Below are 21,994 nucleotides of genomic sequence, written 5' to 3' on the forward strand. Positions count from 1 at the left end.
AGCACCTGAAAGCTCCTATCCACATACTCTGTTCAACTCATAGACAGTTACCTCAGTCAATGGCTTGATTCCAAAGCTGACAAAGTGAGTTTGTGTAAGCTGTAACTCTAAAAAGACCGAACAGTTTTGCTTAGATTGTTGTTGTTTTGGAACCTACCAATATTAACTGCAAAACCTTGACCATCACAGACAATGTGTACTTAAAAGCAGCTGGTAAACTGCTATTAGTTGGTCTTCACATGTTAGTTGAGAGAAACTGGATTGAAAATAAGAATAAGCATTCATATATTAAAGGCTACTTTTAACAATTACTTGATGGAGAGATTATTTTTAGCATTTATGCTTTAGAATTATTTCTCCCTATCTAACTGCTCACAATGCCTCATGAAATAGTCTTTCCTAACCTGGAGTATTTGTGAAACCATATAACAAGGGAGCTGGATTTCCAAAATAGGGCAGTAGCATTATGCTAATGTTAGGGAAGACTTAATTCCCAAACAAAACAAAACAACAAGAAAGAACTTGCCTAGTAAGCTATCATAATGACTCTGTATCCTCAATCAAGTGCTCTACACCACTCTAAGAATGCACCTTGGCTTTCAGAAACATTTTTTAAGTCTAAATGTTTGAGAGTGATTGTTCTATAAGATAAAGTTATGGCAGACTAAAAGTGGCACTCCTTTCATGGACAGGTGGGTCAATTTCCTCTCCCCTTACATCAGTGTGGGTTTGTGACTCATTGGATCATACCTGATGCTGCATTAATAATTAGGATTTCTATGCACATAGAAATCCTGCTTTCTGAGTACAAGAGATATCTCACCCCAACCATAGTTATAAAGACTAGGAACTTTGTCTACAGTACAAAATTAAAACAGGAAGGACAAATTTCAGACATTTTTCACAACTCTAGGAGAATAAGGAGTAACGCATAATGGAGTTAACCTAAGCTAAATATAAGACACAATTCATTCAAAGAGAAGAATTCAAATGCCACTTAAGACACAAATGGACAAGCAAAATATGTTGTATATAATTGTTTTATCTTTTGCACTCTTAGTCACAATCTTCATGAAATCTTAAAGCTTTCAAAGTTAAAAGAATCTTTAAGAGGACAGGTCAATATTCCTTCCTGATGTTAAGAGAAATAAGTAGGCTTCTAAGTTACATATTATGATGATGATCAAATGTTGAGAGTTTGGGAAGATTGACTCTAAGATCATGGTAGTTACTAATAGGGTGATTTATTTTTTTAATCCATTCCAAATTATTTAAAAGGGCTTAATGTCTTAAGATGTAAACAAATTGTAAAACAAATAAAAGGAATGATCCCTATTTTGCAGATAGTAGTGAGTAAAGCAAAGGGCCTAAATCAATAAATAGATCACAGACCTTCATTATGCTATATAAGATTTTATAGAGGTAAAAGATTAATCTAAATTCTTTTTTTAAAAAAATATTGTGCTGGGTAGGGGTACATATGGCATTTACAAAGGTTCTTATAATAAATCAAATCTATCAATCTTGAATCTACCCCCTCCATCGTTCTCCTTTACTTAAAAAAAAATTTTATAGGGGAGAGTGGAGTCCCCCACTACCACAAATTATATAGTCAAGTTTCCCACATTTGAGGAAATCACAGGCGTCAGCACATCCAGAGTGCAGTGGATAAGCCTTACCACTTCTTGATCATGGTATCTCCCCTGCCAGGTAAGTATCTACCATTCTCTTTTATCCCTCCCCCATTTAAGAAATAGTTTCAATAGGTATCTTTTTTCCATTTACATTCCTGTGTACACAGTATTTGCAATATATTCATCTTCTTACACCCTTTCCCTACCTCTTCCACTCTCCCACTGGTATCAACCTCCCCAGGCAGGGCCTGTTCTACCCTCCTATTCTCTAATTTTGCAAAAGAAAGGAAGAAGAAATGACAATTTTGTTTGTTTAAGATAGTTACACAGGGAATTTCCTGTGACACTTCCAAGTATATATGTATTATAGCCTGATTGGTTTCATTTCCTCCATTTTTCTTCTTTTTACTTTAGTCTCTTTCTTATGGCTGTTTCAACCAGTTTAAAAATTCCATATTCATTCTTGTTATAGAGAGTACACCAACCATATGCTCCTTAACTTCCTTCTTTTATCCTCCCCCTCTCATGTGTGACCCTCCCTTGGTGTGTCCTGTTTCTCATAATATTGCTACAATTGTATTAAGTCTATATTCCACATATGAGAGAAAACATGTGGCTTTTGGCCTTCTGAACTTGGCAAACTTCACTTAAGATGATATTCTCCAGCTCCATCCATTTATCTGCAAAAGACAAAATTTCATTCTTCTTTGTGGCTAATAGAATTCCATTGTACATAAGTACCGCATTTCCTTAATCCATGCTTCAAGAGTGGGGCAGCACGGCTGTTTCCATAGCTTAGCTATTGTGAATAATGCTGCAATAAACATGGGTGTGCAGGTGTCTTTGTTTTCCGACTTACATTCCTTTGGGTATATCCCTAAGAGTGGAATTGCTGGATTGTATGGCAGTTCTATTTTTAGTTTTTTGAGGGGTCTCGATACTGTTTTCCATAGAGGTTGTACTTATTTACATTCCCACCAACAGTGTATGAAGTTTCCTTTCCCCCCACATCCTCACCAACATTTGCTGTTGTTTGTGTTCTTGATGGTAGCCATTCTAATTGGAGTGAGATGGAATCTTAATGTGGCTTTGATTTGCATTTCCTTTATATGACCAGATGGCTAAAACATGGAATAAAGGCTTCAGGTTATAGGTATGTTCTTTCCCCTAACCCATGCTGTTTCTATATACCACACTATTTCTACAGAAGCTCATAAGAGACACAGACTTTGGAGAAATAAACAACTTCAAACATGTGCTCTCATTAGCACAGACTAACTAATATAGTGGAATCTAATTGAAAAATTGATTTGAGCATCTAATGTCATAGGACGTGTTGTTTTTCTTGGTTGTGCAACTGATTCTAGATGTTAGGACGTTCAAGGAAAGATAGTAAGGACTTCTTCTACACTCTAGCCTCCATTTCATCTTGGGCTCATGTCTTGCTGGCCACACATTAGGTTCTATAAGAGCTTGAAAAACAAATCCTAATGTGGGACAATTCAAGTTTGGTTTTATAGAGACACGCAATTGAATTGAGGATATTATTTTCCCCTCTTTCTTCTATTCATGTTGAAATGAAACACTTTTCAAAGTTGACATAATAATAGGCTTATACAAAGAAAAGGTAAATGCATGATTATACCTATCAGGACAAACAAGTATCAGAAGTGAGGTATGCACGTGTGTACTAGAAAGCTTAGCAATGCGAACTATTTGGTCACTGAAAAGTTGTATGATTTCCAAAGTCAACATAAGCCCTCAGATTACATACAGAGTCAGAGCAACTCTGGACCCAACAGTCAAGATCAAGGCTATTTATTGATAAGAGGAGACCTGGAACAGTATTTATCAAGTTCTTTTTTTGGGGGAACATTGGCACCAGACTACATTTGCACATAACTTTGACCCTTTTTTATGTTAATGATCCTATGTTTTTGTTAAGGTAGTTCTATATTCTTAGGTTGTGAAGTCTAGTCAAATGGCATTACAAAAAGAAACCTGCAATGCTATAGCTACATGTTTCTTAAGAATAAGATTCCAAACCATTATGAAATGGATGGGTAAAATGCTATTTATTGCAGCTTCTAAGAAAGGCAAATCTTATTGAACTTCTTCTACTATACCTTTTCTGCTGTGGATGTCAATAGATTTGGCTCAAGGGCTAAGATTATGATTAGAGACAGAAAAGAAGTAACTGACTTTACTTAGTAGAGAAAGTATTTGGAGTTCCAGGAAGCATTCTAACTATCAAACTGAGGGAGCATGGAGTACAGATGTGATAGCATAGTCCTTGGAGTGTGGGATGGAGCAAGGTGGACAAAGGAAAATTGCTCAGAATGGGCTGCTAGAAGGACTTTTGAAAACAGAAATGATGAGTATTACATTGCAGTTGTTTGTATTGCTGTAGTATTTCTTTCTCCTTTCTATGTAATTTCCTTTTATTCAAGTTGGTTACTAATAGAAAGGTGGCCTTGTGTACAGAGTTCTTTTCTGAGGTTTGCTTTTTTGAGAGGTTAAGATTTTAGTGCAGAGAGAAACTAAAGCAGATACCTTAAAAGCAACTGAGGCCAATAGGAAAAGGGGACCAGGAACTAGAGAAAAGGTTAGATCAAAAAGAATTAACCTAGATGGTAACACACACGCACAGGAAATTAATGTGAGTCAACTTCCTGTATAGCTATCCTTATCTCAAGTAGCAAAAACCCTTGTTCCTTCCTATTATTGCTTATACTTTCTCTTCAACAAAATTAGAGATAAGGGCAAAATAGTTTCTGCCGGGTATTGAGGGGGTGGGGAGGAAAGGGAGGGGGTGGAGTGGGTGGTAAGGGAGGGGGTGGGGGCAGGGGGGAGAAATGAAAAAAAAAAAAGAATGAAACTCCCTTAAACTAAAAAAAAAAAAAAAAAAAAAGATTTTAGTGCAGAAACCACAGAAGTCTCCAAGTTCAACATCTGTGTTAATGGAGTATGAGTAAGGAACTGGATACAGGGGCAAAGTGAGATAGTGTTCATAAATCTAACTTAACAGGCAAGGACGCTCATGCAAATGAAGTCTGCTGGGAGTATGAAAGAATGCTGGGAAGGATTTTGACTTCCATAGGACATGAAAAGGAAGTTAAGAGTCAATCTCATCTAGAAATTAGAAGGAAGAAGAACCACAGCCTACTTTCTCTCTCTCTCTCTCTGTCTCTGTCTCTCTCTCTCTCTCTCTCTCTCTCTCTCTCTCTCTCTCTCTCCTTTCTCTCTCTCTCTCCCCATCTCACACACTCTTTCTAGGTTCTCTCTCCTGGAGGGAGAAGCGTGAAGTCAACAAATACATAACTTTTAACTTTCTTACTCCTAGAAGATATTATTGCTTTCTATTTCATGTTACAAATAAAGACACTAGAGCTCTGAGTAACTATTCCAGAGCTACACGGGAACAAGTGGCAGATCTAAGAATTAACAGTTTGATTCAAGGACAATTTTTATCCAACCAAGCAACACAGAATTGAAATGCATACTTGCACTGGGAGTGTGTGTGGAGGTTGAGGGATGATGACTTATAACCTAAAAAGTTGTTTGACAAGCAGGAAGACCAATGGATCAGAACAGAAGATTCAGACAAAAACCCAAGCAACTATAGTCAACTGATCTTCAACAAAGGAGCCCAAAACACACAGTGGAGAAAATACAGACTCTTCAACAAATGCTGCTGGGAAAACTGGATATCCACATATAGAAGACTAAAACTAGATCCCTGTCTTTCACCCTGTACCAAAATCAACTCAAGGTAGATAAAAGACCTTGATATAAGGCATGAAACCCTGAAACAACTCCAAGAAACAATAGGAAATACACTGGAACAGATAGGTATGGGAAACAACTTTTTAAACAGAACTCAAAAGGCTCAGCATCTAAGTGAAACAATGAACAAATGGGGAGTGCATCAAACTAAAGAGTTTCTGCACAGCAAAGGAAAGTCACCAGACTCAAGAGATAGCCCACCAAATGGAGAAAATCTTTGACTAATATTCAGAATCTACACGGAACTAAAAACAATTCAGCCTCTAAAGAATCAACACCCCAATGAAGAAATGGGCACATGAATTAAACAGGGACTTCTTAAAGGAAGAGGTACAAATGGCCAGTAATACATGAAGAAGTATTCAACTTCCCTGATTATAAAAGAGATGCAAATCAAAACAACACTTAAGTTTCATCTCAAGTTAAAATGGCCATAATCCAGAGTAATAACAACAACAAATGCTGGTGAGGATTTGGGAAAACAGGAATGCTTATACACTGCTGGTGGGAATGGAAGTTAGTACAACCACAACGGAAAGCTGTATGGAGATTCCTCAAAAAACTAGAGATTTCTAGAACTGCCATTTGATCCAGTGATACTGCCCCTGGGCATCTACCCAAAAGAATGTAAGACAGGATACAGTAGAGACACCTGTACATCGATGTTCATTGCAGCACTATTCATAATAGCCAAGCTCTGGAAATAACCCAGATGCCCTACGACTGATGAATGGATCAAGAAATTGTGGTACATATACACAATGGAGTGTTACTCAGCCACAAGGAATAATGACATATGGTTTGAAGGTAAATGGACACAATTGGAGGATATCATGCTAAGTGAAGTTAGCCAGGATCAGAAACACAAAAAGTGCATGTTTTCCCTCATATGGGGAAGACTGATTGAAAGATAAAACATATATACAAAAATAAGCATGATCACATACAAATTCAAATGTAGAAAATGTTTGTAAGAGTGGAACTACTCTATGGAACACGGGGAAAGAGGGAAAGGAAAAAGAATGGCAGCATCAGTAATATAGCATACCATAAAATGTAAAGGTAGAGGATATAAGGATATGAATTGAAAACTGTTGAAAAATGAAGGGCGGGAGGTAAAATGGTAAGGGAGAGTATTCAAAGGGATTGAACAGACCAAAGTAAAGCACATCCACAGAAGGCATACATTGAGACACCCTTTTGAACATCAACTTAAATATTAATAACAAAAATCAGGACTGAAAAATAGGCACTGTATGTGGGGGGGTATTAGTAGGAAGGGGGAGGGTGATGGAAGGAGATTAAGGTGATGGTATATGGTTGATGGACTTCAAATACCTCCATGAAACAGAACTAAATAACCTCTTGCAATTGCTTTCAGTTTGGTGGGGAGGAGGCTGATGGGGAGAGATGATGGGGGCAATATAAATAATGTACAATGTAAGTCTAATTGGAATTATCACTATGAATCCCCCTGTATAATGAATATATCCTAATAAAAAATTCAGAATAATAAAATAAATTAAATTAAAAATAAAAGAATGGACCAAAAACAGGTGTTTGTCATATATTAGTGAATCTACCTACATCTACATATTGATCTATACATTCATATCTGTAAAGAAGTAAGTATGAGATTTCAAAAGTATTAGTTGGTTTTGCTGTATATTTTCATTTTATGTTTTAAAATTGGTTCTTCACCAGTATCAGTTTTCTTGGGTGAATTTTTTCCAGAAAATAAAATATTTTTCAATTGGAGAAATTAAAATATGAAAATGTGTAGGAAAGCACTCATTGTTGACAAATAAGGTTGAATGGGAGAGAACAACTATGCTGCAAATTAGAGTTAAATGACTAGAAAAGAAAGCCAGTTAGAAGTCAATTAATACAGAGAGACAAGGCTTTAGTCACAATCACAAGCAACTGAAAAATTTGAAGACTAAAAATCATAATGAAGATCTTATCATGGCTATTTGTGACAACTGAGAGTGACAGAAATCAGAGCCCAAATAGGGGGAGAATTAGAGAGTAGAGAGCTGAGGCAATTCAATTGTTTATATAAAGTTCTCCCATGGTAAATTTGGGCTCAGACTATTAAGGAGCAAGGCAAAAGAAATAGGAAGATATTAGAAGTGTAGGATCATTCAAGGACAAACAATGATTTTCCTTATATTCCTTAGTTTGGAAAGGAAGAGAGGAAAGGGAGGAGAAAGGACAATTTTAGGAAATAAATGGCTAGGAGATTATGAAGAGTCAGTAAGAAAAAAAGATATTGTCCTAAATAAAGAGTGTGAAAGTGAGAACGTTTCAGGGATTATTGAATCTTTTAATTACAAGAAGACCTAAGAGAAGTGAATAATCATGTAATAGGGGTATTCAATATCACAAACAAATCAACAAAGGATGATTTTGCACTGAATTCTCAAAGTAAAGAGAAAGAAAATAAAACAATCAAGAGTGGAAATAACAATGAAAGAAAGTGAAAGCTTACAACATTGAGGAGTAAATTATAAGAATTAAGACTGTAAGAAACTAGATGAGTCAGCCAGCAAAATGTTAATGGGAAAAGGCCAGTAGTTAAACTGTACATTATCTCATATAATTCCCATTATCTATCCAAGCCAGGCATAGAAGTTGAGGTAACAAAAGCACAGAGTTTAAATGTCTTGATCAAAGGCCACCAGCTCGTAAAATGAGGCCAAATGTGAAACCCAGGCCCGCGTCTAATGAAATACTACATCACATAAACATTTTGTGTTAATGACATACTAATATTTTTTGAAGAACTTTTTACTTTAGTATGAATTTAAAAAATATTTTTCTACATATCCAAAATACTACTATTCTTCACAAAATTAATCATAGTTTTCAACATACCTTGTCCATATTTCACAGTTGACCTCCAAATGTAGTTTACTGGTCTATCCAAATAGGATCCATTCCAAATAGCACTAGCATGGTTATGTTCCTTACATCTTCAACCTAGAAGTCTGCTTGTCATGACACTGTTCTGGATCCGTCTGATTGCTTCTTTGTGGCAACTTTTATTCATTTATGTATTTCCTGTAAATTGAAAGTTTCCAATGAAGGCTTGATAGGTTCATGTTAACGTTTTGGTTGAAAGCAAAAGTGATGTATATATCACAGGCAATACAGTAGAAACAGATAACATCAGGTTTTTCATCATTATATTTGATCAGTGAATTAGGATGCTAAATTTGGTTAATGAATTAGGATGATAGTGATCCTTTTTTTTGGTGGTGATGGTATGGAGGCTTGAACTCAGGGCTTTCAACTCAGGGCTTTGAGCTTGCTAGACAAGTGCTCTACCACTTGAGATGCACCACAACAATGATCTTACTTTCTTCTTTGTATAATTTTATCCTCACTTCTCCTCTATTGTCTAGTTATAACTTCCCTCTTCTGGTAAGAATGTAATTTTTTTCTGTCTGTTACTTGGGGAAATCACATATAAGTTTATTTCCCAATAAATCTCTCACTTAATAATTTTAATACCAACTGATAATTGTTGCTTGAGTCAGTAATTTCATCAGGGGATACAAACTGATGATTTTATAATTTTATCTATCATCATCTACATTTATTAGCTGGCATTCTTCTGTAAAGTACAGCTTTGACCCAAGCCTCTGAGTTACTCAGAAGTACAAGTCTAACTGGAAAAAAAGGATAAGTACTTCTCTCTACTTACCCATTTTCAAAGTAAATTGTTACTGGCCAGCTCAAATGTTGACAAATAGGTGTTTTGGTTTTTTTTTTGACTGAAAGTCTTAATGGACTTAATGAAGTTTCATAGACCCAATGTGTTTTGTCGACCTATAATCTTGATTTTCAAGTGTGCCAAATTAAGCCAGCAGGAAAATCACCACCCTGGTTTTTCTGCCCCTTTGAAATGACTTGGGTGGTCTTTGAAAGCTTTTTTATTTTGAGTCATAAGATATTCTGACTTTACCTTGTGTTTTTCTGTCCCAACCCTGAAATCAGCCATTTCTTTACATTTCCCTGCTTACTTTAGAGAGGAATATTAGTGATCAAAATTTGGTTCAAAATGGTAATCTTTTGTTTTTCTTTAAAGATCTAAACTGCAATGGTAAATCTGTTTTATAACTTAACTCTGTTCTTATCATTAGTTTTTTCACATTACTAAATATCCTATTGGACATTTTAAGAGGCTGAGTAATATTCTATAATGACACCATAATTTTTGTTGAATAAGTCTGTATAGACTCTACCACATGTAATTTTTTTAAAAGCTATTAAATATTAGTCTTAGGAACATTGTACTGGTCCTTTAAAACTTTCATTGACTTTAACTTATTTGTGAATGCTATCTATTCCATGTATCTTACTAGACTGAAAATGTTTCCATAAGACTCCTCAAATTCTCTTACCAGAAAATCAACCTAATAGGGAGAGATTAAACAATTTAAGCTGGATTTTTGCTAGATTTACTTATTACTTCTCAATGAGTTGTATCATTTGTCTATCTTTAAATCTATCATGACATCTTTAGGTATGCTCTCTCTGGTCAGTGCTTAATTTTGTGAAATAGAAACAAAAGTACTGAAGGACTGTGTTCTATTTTTCATTCAGCCTTATTGAGGCAGGATTGATAAAAACTGTACATATTTAAGATGTACAATGTGATGTTTTGACATATGTATTATAAAATGATTATGTTAACCTAATTAACATATCAACCATCTCATTTTTTGGTGGTAAAAAACACTTGAGATCTACTTTCCTAGCAAATTTTAAATCAAAATGCTGGATGTTAAGTCTCCAGATGTTATTCATTTTATAACTGAAAGTCTATGCATCCCTTAATCATTATCCCCTCTCCAACCTCTCTGGTAATCCCCATTCCATTGTTACTAAAAGTTCTACTTTTTTTTAGAGTCTACGTATAAATGAGATCATGAAGTACTTGTTTTTGTGTGCTTGATTTGTTAACTTGTCTTTTAGTTTTACATATGTTATCACAAATGGGAGGCTTTTTTTCTTTTTAAAGAGTAAATAATATTCTATTGTATGCATATGCCACATTTTCTTTATCTATACATCTGTTGTAGCACACTTAGGTTGTTCCTGTGTCTTGGCTCTTGTAAATATTCTGCAGTGAACAGCAGATATCTTTTCAAGACAGTTATTTAATTTCCTTTGGATATATTCCAAGTAGTAGTGTTGCTGGATCACATAGCTCTTTGAGGAGCCTCGATTTTGTTTTCCATAATAGATATACCAAAAAGACATTATTATAATCTCTTCATGGTAACACCCACGCACAGGAAATCAATGTGAGTCAATGTCCTGTATAGCCATCCTTATCTCAACCAGCAAAAACCCTTGTCCCTTCCTGTTATTGCTTATACTCTCTCTACAACAAAATTAGAAATAAGGGCAAAATAGTTTCTGCTGGGTATTGAGGGGAGGGGCGGAGTGGGTGGTAAGGGAGGGGGTGGGGGCAGTGGGGAGAAATGAACCAAGCCTTGTATGCACATATGAATAAAAGAAAAGAAAATCTCTTCATTCTGAAGAGGACAAAATTGGAACTTGCAGAGTTGACTGTGATGATAAATCTTGGCTATTGACTTGACAGCATTGAGAGATGCCTAGGAAACTGGTAAAACACATAAAGATGTGCCTGTGAGGGTATTTCCATAGACAAAAGGTATGTGGGTCAGTGAACTGATCTGCTCTGATGGTGGGTGGTCTTGTTAATAAGCTTGGTGATGGATGGAACAAAAGTGAAAGAAGGGGGAAGCTTGAATATGTGTGCATACTCAACTTTTCTTGAATGGTTTGAGCAATTGTGCTTTTTGCTGCTGCCATTGACTATGGACATTGGACTCCAGGTTCTTGGGCCTTTGAACATGGTCTTGAACCAACAACTCTTCAGGGGGCTTCCAGACCTTTAGCCTTGGACTGAGGCTACATCAATGATCCCTTTGTTCTGAGGCTTCCACCTTCTTAGACAGAGCAGTTACTAGTTTCCTCACCTTTCCCATCTGCAGGTGGCCATTGTGAGACTATTAAACATGTGATGGTGTAAGCCAATGTAATAAATCCTCTCTTACAATTTCTCTCTCTTTTGGTTCTATTTCTCTTAAGAATGGTAATATGCTAGTGGCAGTGGCATAATGGGGAATTTAGGATGCCCAACTTAGTGACAACTCTCATTTTCATTTTTCCATTCTGCCCTTCATGTCTCTAGTAGTGGGTTCAATAATTAGAATCATCCTGACCAAGTCTCTCTCTGACTCCCGATTCTCGTCTTTCTCCCCCAGAGGTGATTCACAAAAACCAGAATTCTTTTTCCTCATGGTGGGTCAAAGAAACTAGAAGCCCTCTTCTCCAAAAGAAGCCAAAAAACCTAGAAGTCTCTCCCTTCTTTCTCCCCATTCCTGGAAGACCTCGTTTCTCATTCCAGAGCATTCCCACATCATATTAGGGAGGGAGGAATGTTACACATGGGTCAAGAACCTGAATACATAGGTCTTTCTAGATATTGCCCTTCAGTCTCTGAACATTAGATCATACCATTTTGTCCAATCACATTTCTACACAGTTGTCCATTCCTCATGGAACCTAAACATAGATAAATTTTCCTGGGTCATTGAGTTTTCATTTTTGAGCTCTCATATCATATAAAATGTCCCTTAAATTTGTTTTTCTTATTAACTGACTTTTGCTATAGAATTTTCAGCTGTGCCCTTGTGATGAGTGAGGAGACATCATATCTTTCCATCCCTGTATTACCCAAAACTGAAGGATGATGGAATTTGAACATCAAGAGACACTGACTTTACTCTACTTACAGAGTGAATCTTTGAAAGTCATTTAACTTTTCTCCATGAAAATAATTGAGATAATATTTATTCCTTTTCTCTTTCAGGGTTCTTGTACAGGCTATAGGAGGAAAAAGCTGTGCAAGCCCAAGTGGTGTCAAAATGGAGATATTTCAGGAATTATGTTTGTAAAGGATTTTAAGTCAGTTATTTATAGATGTATCTCCATTTGCAAATTAGATGTCCCTTCAGTTTTTAATATAAACTGACTTTTATAATTAAGCCATTCAGAATACAATTAAAGAAAATCTTCTGAGACACATTGAATTAACAAATATTTTATTTGGCAGTTGAATTGGCACCAATTCAAATGTAATTTTACATGTAAAGATGTTCTTGATGAAAGGTAAGTTACTATACAGCTTTGCTCTTCTCGCCTCAGGAGTGAGAAAATTATTAGAGCTTACTGAGCTCTACCTTCTTCCTGCTGTTGGCAAGGTCCTGTCCACTCTTTGGCTCTTCTCCTTCTTCATTTTAGGATAGAGAACATATTATCCCAAGGAAAGTTCCCAGTGAATCAGAAAGACTGGGCGTCATATTTACAAGTACATGGAGTGCTGGGGTTTAGCTCAGTGGTGGAGAACATGTCTGGCATGCATCAGGCCATGTATTCAATCCCCAGCATCATAAAAAAAAAGTACAAAGGGAACCACAAAAGCCTTAGAAACGCAGGAAAAATAATGTAAGTGAAATTTTATGTGTTGGTTGGAGACTTCAAGGTATATGAGTAAAACAAAAAAATCCCTCAACTCCACATGTAAAGAGTTTTAAGTATTTTAGCATATTCCCTGAGTAAAAGTAAGCACCAACTCTTGTTTATAGCAAAAAGTATGATGAGGGAAATTCTTTTCCTACACTTAGGTGCCATTATCTAAGTAAAATCTTAGTTCTGGAGGGCCATCCATAAAAGTGAAATTAGGGGACTTATCTGCATGTATGAAAACAATTTAGCAAATTTTGAAAACTTCTAGAAATGTAATATCTTTTACCATTTTTCACTAATAAATTAAGATGGATTCTTTTAATTTAAAAATTAACTTAGAGAAGTAAAAGAGGAGTTCAGATCAACTTAGTGTATGTTATGTTCTGTGTGAAAAGTCATTCCTTACTTCAAGGACTGCATATAGAGAACTCCTTACCTCTTAGAAAGATAAGCTTTAGTGTAATTTTAAATGTCAAATATACTTAATAAGTAAACAGAAAAAGAACATCTGTGGAAACGAAACACTGGTCAAGTATTTTAATGTACAAAAGGAATATTCAAAATTAAGAGTGTTTTCTTTCTGAAAAATAATTCCAAGAACAACAATGAAACTCATGCATGTTTGCAGACGTCCTTATCTGTTTACAAAGGTTATTTGGAAATCTGTGACTCCAGGTCATTTCTGCTGCCTCTGATTGCATGGGAGATTGCATAATGGAGTTAATTTAGAGAACAAGAACAATATATAATGAAAGTGAAAATTTTCTTTACAAGTTCAGCCAAATGGAGAGTGTAGCCAAAGTCAACAGATCCTCAAACTGGGCTGACTTCAGAGGCAGGTGCTACATGATTAAAGCCTTCACTATCATCTGACTTTCTGCAGCTTTTCAATTAAGACAAAAAATGTTCCATATATTTTAGGACACTCTTAACAATTATGGTTAAATTTCATTAACTCCTCTCACAGTTTTAGGGTATCAGTAGTAAAGTAACAAATAAATGATAATGAACTATTTCATCCTAAAATAAAACACCAATGTCTAAAAATGTTAAATACATTATGAGAAATTAATTTAATAAAACAAACTGAATACTAGGTGCTATACAGGTTAGCACTATGAAGCCTATATGAAGAGATAAGATTTATAAGAATATAGAATACTTTAAGCAATCAGATTACTTGACAGGTGACCACCATACCTTTGGTTTTTTTGAATAATCATATAAAAGCTATTAAACAGGTTGAGGGGTTTCTCCTATGTCTTCCTAGAACAGTGTTCTTTCTGATCTCCAAACTTCTAGAATAGCACACACTGCTGGAACTCAGGAAACGCCAGGTATTTCACATGCTTTAGTTCTTGAAGAAGGAAATCCTTAGCCTTTTCCACCCAATTCTATTGCAGAACTGTCAGGACACTTCACGTGATCACTCCTGGAAATGAACCAAGACAGACACTTTGATAATCTTTTTCTCATTTTTAAAAAAACCTAATCAAAATGTACAAATGTTTTCCATCACCAGTAACAACGCTATTGGTAGTATTCTGACTCTCTCATTTAAAAAAGTTTAAAATGAGGGTCCCATTTTGTCTTCACTGATTTATTACTGAATGACCCCTACAGGAAGTACTATTCTAAGCTCTAAGGGTACATCAGTGGAGAAAACAAAGTCCAACTCTCCTCAAATTCATTTTCTGAGTTTTAAGGAAGAAACATTAGCAGATGTGAACAAAAATTAACAAGAAAATGATAGGAATTACAAATCTCTCACAGAGAGAAACAACAGATGACTTTAGATTGAGGCATCAAGGAAGGCTTCTGTGAAGAAATGGCATTTATTAATCTAAGATGAGAGTAACATTTACCATAACATGCTGCCTGCAAATACAGGACCCTGCTTTTAATAGGCCCTCAATAAATGATAAACTCACATAGTTATTTCTAAGATCTATACTCCTTTTTGAAAATGTACTAAACACATGTTTAATATTAAAGAATATAAAGTCTGATTGAGTTGCTACAGAACACCTACATATACAATATTTCAAACACTAACATACATTTATAGTTGACATTCAAGGAGGGGAGCCTTTCTAGACTCAGTATCATGCATGGCTTTTGCATATAATTACATGAATAAACATGAACACCTCACTCCATGGACTTTTGAATCTAACATCAATTTGTAGAAAAGATGCTACCTTCTATACCCACAAGCCCTGGTTACAAATCTCAGGCTACAGTGAGCAGAACTTCCATTTGTTCTCAAACATGCTCACAATTTCACTTTCAAGTTACCATTGTGTACATGTCTGTAGCATTTACATTTTCCACTGTGAATTAACATATTCTCATAGAAAAAAATTATAGTTATCATTTCTTTCTTTTGGAGGTAGTGGGAGTTTGAATTCAGGCCACATGCTTACTAGACAGGTGCTCTATCACTCACTTAAGCCACTCTACCAGCCCTTTTTTGTGTTGGTTATTTTTGAGATAGGGTCTTGTTTTTTGCCCAGGCTGGCCTCGAACACCTGATATCTGCCTCCCCCGCCTCCCTGCCGCCGCCCCCTGCCCAGTAGCCAGGATTACAGCTGTAAACCACCAGCCCCCAGCTCTTAGCTGTTTTTGAGGCAGGATAGATGAAAAGAAAGGGAAATTATGTTACTTTTAAAAACAATTAAAGGTCCAAACTCAGACTCTGGAACAAGGAAGTGAAGGCTGAAAAGCCACCTCCCATCTCCTTTTGGATACTAAGGAGACAAAAAGGAACTACCTGGTTTTGCTTTCTCTGAGATGTTAACAAGCTGCTAGGATTCTTGGATCAGTGGAGAATAATCAAATCTAGTATGGACTGTCTCTGGGATTTGAATGGACCAGCCATATTAGCCACTCTGACTCATTACCTTTGACCACATGTTATTTTCCCAGCTCTCCAGTGTAAGACTAAGAGATGTGGGAACCACCATTTTGAGACTTTGCTCCCATTTCCTGCATGGGGAACATTAAATGTTTCTGTTTTTCTTTCCACCTCCCTCTCCTTATCTATACTCTATCCTGTTATGTTATACTAAAATAAATCCTTTCTAAATGTGAGACTTTGTGTTATGAGACATCTTTTTGGAGTTTGAAGTCAGGGCCTACACCTTGAGCCACTCCACCAGCCCTTATTTGTGATGGGTTTTTTGGGATAGGATCTTGTGAATTATTTTGCCCAGGCTGGCTTGGAACCATAATTCTCTCTGCTTTCTGAGTAGCTACGATTACAGATGTGAGCCCCAGCATTGTAAGACACCTTGAAATGCTTTCATGTTTATGAATCTCAAGGACCTATAGAAACCTGGAAGTTGTGGGAGTTCCCTCATCCATCCTCTGGTGACATTTTGAGGTTTCATAATTAGCACACACATCATAGCTCAATGACTAGCCAATAGAAAAATTACTGTATTGCTAATTATGTGTGAAGTCTTTAAGTCTATGCAATGAGTTAGCTAGTTATTTATTGGGCCTTTAAAGAAAGCAAGAAGTGTTGGGATACAATCAGCAAAATAGTGACTTACTGGAATTCTTTCTTGGTGACTTTCATTTGAGTAGCTGCACTTGGAATTGTGCCACTGAGGTCCTCTGAAATGAACTGCAGTGTTCAAGGGAACTCTTAAGGCAACAGCTGCCTAGAATAATTCTGAATCTCATTGCTTCATGTAGAAACATTTATCTAAAGGAAAATAAGTCATTAAGTTCAAACTTCCTAAAAAAGGTCCTCTCCCCAGCCCCAGATAAACTTTTAAGTGGCAAACTGTTAATTTAAATGTATGACAGCTATTACAGGTACTTCAACTTTTGTTGAAAAGCACTGACTCCTTACTTGGGCCCATGAATTAACTAAAAGCAGGAAAAAAGGGTGACATTTGTCTCCATTTTGTATCTGTGGTCTTAGCTCTGAGCTGGCTCTGTAGTCACTTGTCAATCACCTTGGAATCCAGGAAGGACAGGACAGCTGAGTAACATGCTCACAAAAAGGGGTTGAGAAAACTGCCGCTAAGAAAACAGCAAAACCTCTTCAGGACTGACCACTAGTCAAGCAAGAAAGACTTGTCTTGACCAGATTTCCAAAAATGAGGACTGAGATAATAAACGGGCCATACCTGTGACAGGGACTATTTAACTATGCAGACCTTTCATCTCTTGCCTGCACTCTCTGCTATGTAAACCTAAAGCTCATGTCTGTAAAGGAAGATGGCTAAACATGAGCTAAGGCACTTCTTCCTGTGGTGCCCACAGCCTGTGCCACTTCAAATTCTCTGTTCTCTGCCTTCACCATTACTCATCACTCTATTTGGCATGTTTGGCGAGTTGCTGAACCTGACATGTGGAACTCCTTGGAGTTTGTGCCTGGGGCCTAAAACTCTGGCTTCAGAACCAGTTATTAGTTCTAGGCCAGAAATCATTTTCATGTGCTATTCAAACACACACATTGTTACACACATGCATTGTGGCTCCTTTTACAGGCTGTTTAATTGGATTAGAAGATACTTTAAAAATTGTATAGAAGAATATGAAAAAATTTAAAGACAGTATTAGTCACAAATACGTTAATTTGCTTCATCATTCAGGAACACAAACTCTCAAAGGGGAAATCTCAATGCACTTGATAACAATATACTTTCTGACAGTATTTTCAGAAACCCATGATGGCAAAAAGTTAAGCAGCACCCTGAATCTTTCTATATGGGAAGAATAAACACAGAAACAACAATGGAAAATTGAGATAACATTACCACAACTCAGGTCCTTCACCGTTTCCAAACAGGATTCAAAAGAAAATTAAACCACAGGAAAAGTTACTCAGGTTTAAAATAAACTATTCAATCACTCAAGTAAAAGTGCACATTAAAGAAATTTTGAAAAATATTTTCAATGAAACCTTTATTGGTAAGCAGACACTTCCACTTTTGACATTACATACATCATGCAGAATGACTCACATGCTTGTCTAACTGCTCATTGTGATTTTCTTGAGATGATTATAAATTTTAAATTACAGTGAGTGCAGTAGAAAAATGACTCCCAATGAAGCAAGACACTATGCAACACATGTTAAAGTATTGGTCATCTCTTCTAGATAGTTAATCTCCTAAAGTAGGTTACCTGTATTTGGAAGACTTATATACAAAAATGGCAGTTGTTTTTTGTGTGTGCATCTATAGGCACTCCATTTAAATCATAAAAAGAACCTACAAGAAAATTTCAAATAACTTTACAAGGTTTGGTTAATTTTTTTCCTGTTTCGTCAATCCAAAACAGGGTAATGCCCTTTTATTTTAAATGTTCATTTCTTTCAAGAAATCATTTCCTTAGGAAGATGATTTTGCTCCACTTAAAACATAGTATAGGCTGGGGCACCAGTGGCTTACACCTCACACCTAGCTACTTGTGAGGCTAAGATCTGGATTAAGGTTCCAGGCCAGCCTGGGAGTGCAAGAGACCCCATGTCCAAAATAACCAAAGCAAAATGGACTAGAGGTGTAGCTCAAGCAGTAGAGTACCTGCCTTATAAACACGAAGCTGAGTTCAAACCCCAATCCCACCAAAAAAACCCCCCAAAAAACCCAAAATCCCTTATTTTACCTCTTTGAAATAATCAGTCACAACAGAGCTATGTGACTACCAAATATCCTAGTAACATACTCAAATCAACTAGCAGTAAATAGGCACAAAATATTTCTAGCTATCTGGCAGTGAGGTGCTACTGTAGCAAATTCCAAAAGACGTGGCACTGGAATTGAGCAGCAGTAGAAGCTGGAAGAATTTTGAGGAGCACAGCAGAAAGGGCCTAAATTACCTTAGAAATACATGAGAATTATGGAAGTTAATGGTAGGGCAGAATAGAAAGTAGTAAGGAATTTAGTAGAGATACCTAAATCACCATAAAGAATATTTAAATAGCTATGAACAGTTAGTAGAAATGATATTAAAGGTGTTGCTATTGAGGACTCAGAAGACAATGAAGAATACATTATAGAAAACTGCAGAATTGTTACCATATAGTTGCAAAAAAGCTTAGTTGAATTGTGTAGCTATGTGCAAAGCAGAAATTGTCAATGATAAGAGATTTCTAAGGAAACAGTGAAGGTATGACTTGCTTTCTTCTTGCTGATTGTAGAATAATGTGAAAAGATTGTAGTACAAAGCAACCAGGACTTCAGGAATTTGTCTACCCAAATGACGATAAACACTAAAGAGGTACCCTGTCAGGAAAGCTTGCTCTATGGAAAGAGACAAGGGTGTGACTTATACCCTTTTGCTACTGTTTCAAGAAAATCAAAAGGTATTCCGTCACAGAAAAGACTCTGAAGAGATTAAGGAAGGACATGACAAAGATTTCAGGAAATCTCTTAAAACAAAGACAAATGGGATTATCTAGGAAAGCTGTTTGGAAGAGCCTGACAGGGAGGCTAACCCCCATGACATAAAGATCCATAAATTCTTTTTGTCTTTGGACATAGGGTCCTGCTATATATATAACCCATGCTGGCCTTGAACTGGTAATCTTCCTTCCTCAGACTCCTGAGTGCCACGATTATTTTAGTGCTCCACCATGCCCTGCTCCCATAAATTTCTTGACATTATACTAGCAGAAATTCTGCCATTTTAAATGGAAAAGGTATGGAGTATGACATGAAAAAAGGAAGAAACAAGTTGATAACAGCTACTCAGCTGCAAATATGCACTAGTTTTGGTGATATGAAGACCGAGATGGAATCATAATCCCAGAGGACTGAACTGTGAGATAGATTCATACTGGGCTTTGAAACCTAATGAAATGGCCTGGTTGGATTTGCACATTGCTTGGCATGAGTGGCTCTGTTTTTTATTCTATTTCCTGCTTCTTAAACAGGAATGTCCTGATACTACATTATTTCTAGATTCTCAGGAATCATACCTAGATTCTCTCATATGTAATTTAGATGATTTAAATTAGATTTGGGTGCTGGTGAAATTCAGGTAACATTTTAGACTTTGAGTTGATGTTGCAATACGTTGAGACTTTTGAGCACCTTTGGACAAGGAACATTAATTTGGGATGAATATGAAATTTTTTGAGACAGAGGTGGACTATGGTAGACATGCATATCTCCTTCACTCCCCAAAATGTTCACCTCCTAATCCTCAAACCACATGAATATGTAACTGTAAGTAGTAAAAGCAACTTTGAAGATGTGATTAAGATTACTATGCATTTTAAGATGAGGAGATAATCCTATTAATATTAGATTGGCAGGCCCAATCTAATTACATACGTCCTTAAATGTTATGATGGAAGTGTCAGAAATGCAATATGCTGGTTTTTAAGATGGAAGAAGGGCTTCATAAACCAAGGAATGCAGGTAGTCTCTGGAAGCTGGAACGGCAAGGAAATGATTATCCCATAGAGCCCCTTCCTACAAGGGATGCAGTCCCACCTATGCCTTGATTTTAGCACAGTGAAATGCTAACTTATAAGGTAGTATTACAAATTTTTAACCTATAAATTTGTGACATAATAAATCTGTGTTATTTCAAGCAACAAATTTTGTAATTTCTTATGGCAGCAATAAAAAAATTAATCAGAAGTAGTGACAAAAGATGAAGTGGTGTCTAGGAAAAAGAAAAGATTTTCTATCATTCCTAACCTCATTCAAGAAATACTTGGCCTCAGTAGAAATACAAACATTAATGCTAATAATTATTTAGATTCATTCTATCTGAACTTACATTCCTGTGTTTGTACAGTAGTTTTGCACTGGAGCAGACTATATTCTGCGCTATGCACTTAGAACAGTGCTTGGTATGAAGAGTAGAACAGTGTTATATGCATAAGGAATAAAATGAATACTAGAAAATTCTGTTAAGTGAGTGAGTGTGATCAAGACAGACTCTTGAGGGAACTGTGATTATGTGATTTTAAATGTTGCTTGTCATATTTTCACAAGAACTGCTGACCTATGTCTTCTGATTTTAGTTTATGATAGTTAAATACTATCATAAAATACAAGGCCAAAGTATATTTTGTGATACTAGTAACAGCTCTATCAGTAAGTAAAAAGGATGTGTAAAATCTTAATAGGAGAGATAATTATTGTTTGGTCAAACAATTTTAAAATACAGTACAGAGGCTTTGCAATATATATTACAGAAAAATTTTCATCTTATTTGATCAAAAGGATTCTTAATGGCTGTTGGTCATTTCTGCAATAAGAAACGTTAGTGCAAATTTTACCAAGTGCATTTATCAAACAGGTGTTTTGTTCATTTTGTCTGCAAATGGATATTGTTATATTAACACTGAGCATGTAACAAGTTGTTTGACCTAAGTATTTAAAAGTTATCAACATAAACCAGCCCTGAAACTAAAATCAAACACATTTATCTCAACATCTATCCTAGTCCAAATTTATCCATATTAAGGACGGAAGATAGAATAACAACAAAACCAAAATTTATCTGAAGTAATAATAGAAGCAATTTGGTTGTTTTTATGCAGAAAGTATTTTTCTTATTAATATGGCACACTATTCTTACATGCTACTGCATGGATAGAAGCAATCTTATTTTAGTTGTTGGAGAATCACAGTGTTAAGAATATCTGCTTCTTGTAGTGTCAGGCTTTCATCTGTTAGCTCTTTATTTGGAAATGAAGTCACAAGAATAAAGTCAAGAGCTGCAAATTCAGGACGGGACTGTACAATAAATTCTCGAACATCCAGGATCCTGAAGAATGAAAAGATAAAAATAATTTGTTATAGAATAGATGTATTTCCATGCAAGCTTTTGAAGAGCATAAAAAAATTACATGATTCCAACTCTTATTTAAAGGTGTTATTTCTTTAATTTGTATTAACTTCAACTGGAGAATTTATCTTAAGTATAAAGATTAACTTTGGAGTGTGATTTCTGTTGTAAAATAGAAACAATTTTCAAGTGAGTTATGTACAAAGTCTTAACAATATCATTATATAATACTTTTT

General features: G+C 35.9%; 1 protein-coding gene and 1 pseudogene across 3 annotated transcripts in view; both read right to left on the reverse strand.

Annotated features, from left to right (window-relative positions):
• Positions 1-1,572: 1,572 nt before the first annotated feature.
• LOC141421934 (U1 spliceosomal RNA) lies at positions 1,573-1,718 on the reverse strand (annotated as a pseudogene).
• A 10,859-nt stretch (positions 1,719-12,577) lies between these two features.
• Positions 12,578-21,994, reverse strand: part of Ubxn2b (UBX domain protein 2B) — a 33,237-nt gene continuing 23,820 nt past the window's right edge. Inside the window, exons 8-10 of one of the 3 annotated variants that reach the window (XR_012446340.1) lie at positions 21,549-21,737; positions 16,547-16,701; positions 12,578-14,421 (exon numbers count right to left, since the gene is read on the reverse strand). Coding sequence is in view for 2 of the 3 variants with exons in the window: in XM_074068641.1 (XP_073924742.1) it covers positions 21,575-21,737 (163 nt within the window). In the remaining variant the exon portion in view is untranslated. Of the gene's footprint in view, positions 14,422-16,546; positions 16,702-17,885; positions 21,738-21,994 lie in introns of those variants that run through there. The other 2 variants (XM_074068641.1, XM_020179803.2) reach the window with 2 other exon arrangements.

The sequence above is a fragment of the Castor canadensis genome, chromosome 3 (assembly GCF_047511655.1).
Source record: "Castor canadensis chromosome 3, mCasCan1.hap1v2, whole genome shotgun sequence".
NCBI classification, from domain to species: Eukaryota; Metazoa; Chordata; class Mammalia; order Rodentia; family Castoridae; genus Castor; species Castor canadensis.